The following is an 8818-nucleotide window of genomic DNA, read 5'->3' as shown; positions in this document are numbered from 1 at the left end:
TTTACACATGAAAGAGAAAGAGTGGTAATGTTTGTACTTAGAAACCTACATCATTTCTGATGTAAGACAAAGAAAGACCTTTTCTCATTTGATTGATAAATATCCATTTGGATGGGTACATTTGAAGTTATTGGGAAATAGATAAAATTAATAGTTTAGACTGATGACAATTTCTTTGACCATATTCAGAATAAATACATGAAAATCAAAAAAGGAAGTAAAAGCATATAGAAATGACTAGAAAATGAAAATTACTGTGTTCCCTATTTAATGGCCCTGCTTAGAAAGCATGGCATCAGAGAACCTACCTCAAGGTTCCACCAGACGCCGCCTCAGCCAGCCCAGCAGCGGCCTCATCTTCCCAATGGCCTTCGTGCTCTCTCTACTGATGGCCCTGGTGCTGGTCAGCTGTGGCCCGGGAGGATCCCTGGGCTGTGACCTGTCTCAGAACCACGTGCTGGTTGGCAGGAAGAACCTCAGGCTCCTGGGCCAAATGAGGAGACTCTCCCCTCGCTTCTGTCTGCAGTACAGAAAAGACTTCGCTTTCCCTCAGGAGATGGTGGAGGGCGGCCAGCTCCAGGAGGCCCAGGCCCTCTCTGTGCTCCACGAGATGCTCCAGCAGACCTTCAACCTCTTCCACACAGAGCGCTCCTCTGCTGCCTGGGACACCACCCTCCTGGAGCAGCTCTGCACTGGACTCCATCAGCAGCTGGATGACCTGGACACTTGCCTGGGCCTAGTGACGGTAGAGGAAGACTCTGCCCTGGAAAGGACGGGCCCCACACTGGCCGTGAAGAGGTATTTCCAGGGCATCCATGTCTACCTGCAAGAGAAGGAATACAGCGACTGTGCCTGGGAAATTGTCAGACTGGAAATCATGAGATCCTTGTCTTCATCAACCAGCTTGCAAGAAAGGTTAAGAATGATGGACAGAGACCTGAACTCACCTTGATATGACTCTCACTGACTAAGATGCCCCACCATCTTTGCACACTCATCTGTGGCCATTTCATAAGATTCTGATTTCTGCTTTAGCCACAAAATTTATTGAATTACTTCAGCCAATACTTTGTCAGTAGTAAATGAATATATATATGTTTTTTTGACTGCAGGTGCATCAGTCCCAAAGTGAAGACTGGCCTTATTTTATTGTTTGTTTGCTTATTTTGTTATATTTATTCTTTTATCTCCTCATATTTATTTTTCCATATAAAATATTTTTGTTTACATTGTATTAAAATTTAACAAATACATTCACATTTTTATTTCAATATATTTGTAATTTGTTTTATTTATCAAATATTATCAAGGTGAACTTCTTGAATTTTTTACTGTTTTATGTTTAGTTGCCAGGTAAAGTCCGACTCTTTTGTGACCTCATAGGCTGTAGCCCACCAGGCTCCTCTGTCCATGGGATTCTCTAGGCAAGACTATTGGAGTATGTTGCCGTTTATAGGGGGTCTTCCCAACCAAGGATGGAATCTGGAATCTGCATTTTAGGCAGATTCTTTACCGTCTGAGCCACAAGGGAAGACCCTTGTTTGAAAGAAATGAGAGAAAAAGGGATTTTGTAAACTGAAATTAATAATTTACGATAGGTACTGGGTCATCAGTTCAGTTCAGTTCATTCGCTCAGTCGTTTCTGACTCTTTGGGACCCCACGAACTGCAGAACACCAGGTCTCCCTGTCCATCACCAACTCCCAGAGTCCACCCAAACTAATGTCCATTGAGTTGGTGATGCCATCCAGCCATCTCATCCTCTGTCGTCCCCTTCTCCTCCTGCCCTCAATCTTTCCCAGCATCAGGATCTTTTCAAATGAGTCAGCTTTTCCCATCAGGTGGCCAAAATATTGGAGTTTCAGCTTCAACATCAGTCCCTTCAAAGAACACCCAGGACTGATCTCCTTTAGGATGGACTGGTTGGATCTCCCTGTAGTCCAAGGACTCTTAAGAGTCTTCTCCAACACCACAGTTTAAAAGCATCAATTCTTCGGCACTCAGCTTTCTTTATAGTCTCACATCTATACATGACCATTGGAAAAACCATAGTCTTGTCTAGATGGACCTCTGTTGACAAAGTAACATCTCTACTTTTTAATATGCTGTCTAGGTTCATCATAACTTTCCTGCGAAGGAGTATGCTTCTTTCAATTTCATGGCTGCAATCACCATCTGCAGTGATTTTGGAGCCCAGAAAAATAAAGTCAGCCACTGTTTCCACTGTTTCCCCATCTATTTGCCATGAAGTGATGGGAATAGATGCCACGATCTTAGTTTTCTGAAAGTTGATCTTTAAGCCACCTTTTTCACTCTCCTCTTTCACTTTCATCAAGAGGCTCTTTAGTTCTTCTTCACTTTTCTGCCATAAGGGTGGTGTCTTCTGCATATCTGAGGGTATTGATATTTCTCCCCACAATCTTGATTCCAGCTTGTGTTTCCTCCAGCCCAGTGTTTCTCATGATGTACTCTGCATATAAGTTAAATAAGCAAGGTGACAATATACAGCCTTGACAGACTCCTTTTCCTATTTGGAACCACTCTGTTGTTCCATGTCCAGTTGTAACTGTTGCTTCCTGACCTGCATACAGATTTCTCAAAGGCAGGTAGGTGGTCTGGTGTGCCTATCTCCTGAAGAATTTTCCACAGTTTATTGTGATTCACGCAGTCAAAGGATTTGGCATAGTCAATAAAGCAGAAACAGATGTTTTTCTGGAACTCTCTTCTTTTTCGATGATCTAGCAGATGTTGGCAATTTGATCTCTGGTTCCTCTGCCTTTTCTAAAACCAGCTTGAACATCTGGACATTTACAGGTTCACGTATTGCTGAAGCCTGGCTTGGACAATTTTGAGCATGTGGGATGAGTGCAATTGTGAGGTAGTTTTAGCATTCTTTGGCATTGTTAGTCAAATACGGCATTCATGCAATGAAGTGAGATAAACTGGGAAGCAATTTTGCAAACATTACTGATGATTTTGTTTCCACTGAAGCCAAGAACTTAAAATTTTGTTTGGTCTTAGAGAAAATATCTTAACTTGATATTTAAGACTTATAAAGTTTAAGTTATTTATAATTACTTATAAATTATAAGAATCCACCTGCAGTGCAGGGGTCCCTGGGTCGATGACTGGGTCAGGATTGGAGAAGGAATAGGCTACCCGCTCCAGTATTCTTGGGCTTCCCTAATGGCTCATCTGGTAAAGAATCTGCCTGCAATGTGGGAGTCCTGGGTTCAATCCCTGCATTGGGAAGTTCCCCTGGAGAAGGGAATGCCTACCCACTCTAGTATTCTGGCCTGGAGAATTCCATGGACTGTATAATCCATGGGGTCACAAAGAGTCAGACATGACTAAATGACTTTCACTATAAATTTTGAAATATTTTTTAACCAGTAAACATTGCAAGAGAAATTAACCATTTATATTAATATTAAATGAAATAATTTTCAGTCTCAGTCTTGTCCCCAAGTCTTCTCACTGGAGGGTCGGAATATCTATCTCATAGATTCCTGTCCAGGCTTCAGGTGCCTTTCCCTTTTTCCTGAAACCATGAAAGAATTAGTCTTTCTCCCCAGAAACAATCCTGAATTTGAAAATACTTCACAACATGCTCTGATTTCCAGCCATCAATCGCAGCATAAATGGCCAGGTGTAAACCACTCTGGACGAAATCTCCTCCTAGGAAGGGGAGGGTGGATATGGGGGCAGGTGCAGAAATCTAAGGATCTGAGCAAAGTAGCATTAAAGCTCCCCTGGGCAGTGGGACCCAAAAGGAAGTTTCCTCACTGCTCCTGCGACCCCACGGGCTCCCTGGGCTGTGGCGGCGCCTCGCAGGGATTAAGGCTCTTATCCACGGGGACTCCTCGGTTCTCCCCTGGATCCTGCGCGGGAGTTCGCGGCGCTGGACCTGGAGGCGCGTCCAGTCCATTACTGAGAGTTTAGGTGCACATCCCGGCCGCTGGGGCGCAGCGAAGGGAGCTTGGAGAACTTAGCTTAGTGCAGGACCTGAGTTATTTCACTGAGACCCAGGTGAAGTGCTGAATTTCTGAAACTCTGGTCTCCCTGCTGATGGCAACGGGGATGCTCTGCTCCATCCCTAACATTTCACCTGTTAGCATATGTCTTCTTCTATTCTTCCAGTCATTTCCCATATTCATGTAATTTGGTATCATTAAGTATTTTTAACCTAAATCCACAAGAGCCCTGTCAGCTTGGTGTTTTCTACAGTTCTCATTGTTGAGTCACCAAGTCTTATTCCACTCTTTGTGACCCCATGGACTATAGCCTGCCAGGCTTCTCTGAGTGGGATTTCCCAGACAATACTGGAGTATGTTGCCATTTCCTCCTCCAGAGGACCTTCCCAATCGAGGATCTAACACCCCTCTCCTGCATGGACATGTGGATTCTTTAATCCACTGAAAGATTCTTTCCCACCAGGGCAGCCTGTTTCCTGTAGAGACTCACTGAAATGTTTGTAATCCAATCTCTTGCAATGGCTATAATTTTCAAGGGTCTTATCTATCATGCATCTCAAGTTTATGGTGAAGGTTAATTGTGCAATCTATATGAATCATCTTGGACAGTTAAATATGATATTTTATAATTATTAGAATCATTAATTTTGTCAATCACATTTAGACTCTCAGAAAGAATTACCAGTTGATAATTTCATTTTGCTTATTACATAAAATAATCAGAATACTTTGTCAATTGCTCAATTCATCTAGAAATTTGTGGTAGATGATAAACTAATGAAAATACAAAGCACTGTAACAGCAAGGTAAGGAAAACAAAGGCACAATGTGTGTTAGTGAAATAGGAAGATAAGTGATGGTTCAATACATACAATTTGCAGTGTTTATGGTATGGTTAGGGAGGTGTAGTTTGGAATTTGACATAATAGGTATTGAAACCTGGACTTGCCATTTTCTTATTAGATTGTTTTATTCAAATAAAGTCTTAGCAGGTGGCTCCTGGAAATGAGAATATTTACAACTCAGGTTCAACTATATTGGAAGGATTAAGTGTCCCTTTTAAGAGTTAACGAATTTGTAGTTGCTGTTAACATCATTTTTTAAGATTGAAAGTCTGTGGAATTTGTTTGGGAAGTTCTTGGTAATCATGTTCACAGTAGCATTGTAACATTTAATAAGTAATATATTCAGGATTAATGAGCCATAATAAGGGATGACAGGATCAAGGAATGTTTTCAGTTCTGTTCAGTCACTCAGTCGTGTCCGACTTTTTGCGACCCCATGAATTGCAGCACACCAGGCCTCCCTGTCCATCACCAACTCCTGGAGTTCACCAAAACTCATGTGCATCGAGTTAGTGATGCCATCCAGCCATCTCATCCTCTGTCATCCGCTTCTCCTCCTGCCCCTGATCCCTCCCAGCATCAGGGTCTTTTCCAAAGAATCAACTCTTCCCATGAGGTGGCCAAAGTATTGGAGTTTCAGCCTCAGCATCAGTCCTTCCAATGAACACCCAGGACTGGTCTCCTTTAGGATGGACTGGTTGGATCTCCTTGCAGCCCAAGAGACTCGCAAGAGTCTTCTCCAGCAGCACAGTTCAAAAGCATCAATTCTTCCATGCTTAGCTTTCTTCACAGTCCAACTCTCTCATCCATACATGACCACTGGAAAAACCATAGCCTTGACTAGACAGACCTTTGTTGGCAAAGTAATTTCTCTGTTTTTTAATATGCTATCTAAGTAGGTCATAACTTTCCTTCCTCAAATAAATATCAAAAATGAAATATATTCTAATGAATCTGAAATAAACACAATGCCTCGATGTCTTCTTGTTATCATGTTACAGGTTGAATGTGTGTGTGTTCCCCCACCATGTGATCATATCAGGAGGTGGGATATTAGAGAAATCATTAGGGTTAGAGGAGGTTTGAGGGGGGATTCCTCATACACAAGATTACTGTCTTCATGAGGCTCACAAGACACTTTGCTTCCTCTCTGCTCTCCACCATGTGAGGACATAGAGAGACGCTGGTGGTCTGCAACCCCAAAGAGGGTTCTCACCAGAACTCCACCCTGCTGGCACCCTGATCTCACACTTGCAGCCCCCAGGACTGTGACAAATAAACTTCTATCACTGATGATCCACCAGACTCTGGGACCTTGTTAGAGCAGCCTGAACCAAGACCCAGGGCATGGCACATTTAGCGCCTGCAGTCCACTAGTTGAGGTTGTATGTAAATATTTCATGTTCAAAGCATACATGACAGAGAAGACATTGTCATGTGTACTTGTTCTCAACCTCCTTCCTCAGAAAGAAAACTGATAATCTGCACTCACAAGTAAAAACCATAGAGTCTGAATCAGAGAGAGGAATGATGGCCCATCTAAAGGACATTAAGAGTACTGATGAAAGAAAGGAAACAGCAAGAAAAATGAGGCAACAGGGGAAAATGCTCTGCCTTCTGGTTCTTCCCAAGGGACAATGGGAAAAATATACCTAAAATAATTTTTATTTTAATATATTTTGAAAAACACTTGGATATTTTAAAAATCATTTAACCGTTTAGCCAATATCGTTCCCTATCCATTGCTTGATCCAAACATTTGCATCAACCATTTCTTTAATCAGTAACCAGTCAGAGAGGGGGCAGTGAAATTAACCAATTTGCTTAACTTCATGTTTCGGTGAAAGTCAATAAATTTCAGTATCTTGAGAATTAAAATATTTCCCCTTAATTCCTGAGTTTTTCTGCCAACTTGTTCAAAAAGAAATCTGTTGGTTCCATGTTCTAAATTATTTTTATTTCCTTACTATCCATGAATATAGGCCAGGAAATATTGTTTTTAATTTAATCTGTACAGGGACAAATATTCTTCAGTTCAGTTCAGTTCAGTCACTCAGTCGTGTCCGACTCTTTGTGACTCCAAAAGAATTGCAGGCCTCCCTGTCCATCACCAACTCCCGGAGTTCACTCAAACTCATGTCCATTGAGTCAGTGATGCCATCCAGCCATCTCATCCTCTGTCGTCCCCTTTTCCTCATGCCCCCAATCCCTCCCAGCATCAGAGTCTTTTCCAATGAGTCAACCCTTCATATGAGGTGTCCAAAGTATTGGAGTTTCAGCTTTAATATCAGTCCTTCTAATGAATACCCAGGACTGATCTCCTTTAGAATGGACTGGTTGGATCTCCTTGCAGTCCAAGGGACTCTCAAGAGTCTTCTCCAACACCACAGTTCAAAAGCATCAATTCTTCGGTGCTCAGCTTTCTTCACAGTTCAACTTTCACATCCATACATGACCACTGGAAAAACCATAGCCTTGACTGGATGGACCTTTGTTGGCAAAGTAATGTCTCTGCTTTTAATATGCTATCTAGGTTGGTCATAACTTTCCTTCCAAGGAGTAAGCATCTTTCAATTTGATGGCTGCAATCACCATCTGCAGTGATTTTGGAAGCCCAAAAAATAAAGTCTGACCCTGTTTCCACTGTTTCCCCATCTATTTGCCATGAAGTGATGGGACCAGATGCCATGATCTTCGTTTTCTGAATGTTGAGTTTTAAGCCAACCATTTCACTCTGCTTTTTCACTTTCATCAAGAAGCTTTTTAGTTCCTCTTAAGGCAGGAAATAACAGCTCCAAGTCCTTGGCCCTGGTGGTGGCCATGCTCTGACTCACTCCCAGGAAATCTTGGACACCTTCCAGAGGTCCCATCACCACCACCAACTTCCCCTGTCTCTGAACTGTTGCTGGATGGTGCCAGAAGGGACTTGAATCTGTAAAATCGACCCCAACTCACTGACTCCCCACCTGAAGCCCCTCAGTAAATGGAATCCTTCCTGGAAAATAAAGCATCAAACTCTAGGGAAGGTTCCGCAAGGTTCCGAGCTCCCAACCAGAGAACACTGTCGCTGGCAGGGCTACAAGGCTCCCTCTTCAGCTCTCAGCACTGTGAAAACAAAAGGTTTTCCCCCCAGTAGTAAATCAGTATCAAAAGACTCACTGAGGATGCTGTGCCCTGACGGTCTGCAAGCCCAGAACTGCAAACTCTCCAAAGTGGGCATCCCAAAGGAACCCGAGAAAAAGAGCTCTTTGGCCCTCCTACAGCTGCCTGCAGAAGCGCATTGTCCAGGGCTCAAGGCAAGGATATTTTATTGCTATCTTTGAGTTGCTCAATCCTGTGCTCAATCCTGTCTGACTCTTTGATCTTCTGGATTGCAGCACATCAGGGTTCCCTGTCCTTCACTCTCTCCTGGAGTTTGCTCAAATTCATATCCATTGAGTTGGTAATGCCATCCAAGCATTTCCTCCTCTTGTCCTCAATCTTTCCCAGCATCAGGATCTTTTCCAATGAGGTGGCTCTGCACATCAGATGGCCAAACTACAGGGCTTCCCTGGTAGCTCAGATGGTAAAGACTGTACCTGCAGTGTGGGAAATCCAAGATTGACCCCTGGCTTGGGAAGATCTCTGGAGAAGGGAATGGCAACCTACTCCAGTATTCTTGTCTAGAGAATTCCATGGACAAAACAGCAACTGGCTGGCTAAAGTCCCTGGGGTCACAAAGAGCAGACACGACTAAGCAACTAATGTTTACTTACTTATTGGAGCTTCAGCTTCATTATCAAGCCTTCCAGTGATATTCAGGGTTGATTTCTTGACTGGTTTGATCTCCTTGCTGTCCAAGGGACTCTCAAGAGTCTTCTCCAGCACCGTAATTCAAAAGGATCGATTCTACTGCACTCAACCTTCCTTATGGTCCAACTCTCACATCCATACAAGGCTATTGGAAATACTATAGCTTTGACTATACAGACGTTTGTTGTCAAAGTGATGTTTACTCTTT

The 8818-nt window shown here is 42.9% G+C and overlaps 1 protein-coding gene across 1 annotated transcript; it reads left to right on the top strand.

Annotated features, from left to right (window-relative positions):
* The first annotated feature begins 364 nt into the window (after positions 1-364).
* Positions 365-952, top strand: LOC129651500 (interferon omega-1-like). The gene has a single exon (XM_055580195.1). The coding sequence runs from the start codon at positions 365-367 to the stop codon at positions 950-952; it is 588 nt and encodes a 195-aa protein (XP_055436170.1).
* Positions 953-8818: the final 7866 nt, after the last annotated feature.

Source organism: Bubalus kerabau, chromosome 4, assembly GCF_029407905.1.
Source record: "Bubalus kerabau isolate K-KA32 ecotype Philippines breed swamp buffalo chromosome 4, PCC_UOA_SB_1v2, whole genome shotgun sequence".
Taxonomy (NCBI): domain Eukaryota; kingdom Metazoa; phylum Chordata; class Mammalia; order Artiodactyla; family Bovidae; genus Bubalus; species Bubalus kerabau.
This window is presented reverse-complemented; position numbering and strand designations above follow the sequence as displayed.

Excerpts from the sequence above, each read along its gene's own strand:
- LOC129651500 (XM_055580195.1), top strand. The coding sequence starts at position 365 with ATGGCCTTCGTGCTCTCTCTACTGATGGCCCTGGTGCTGGTCAGCTGT.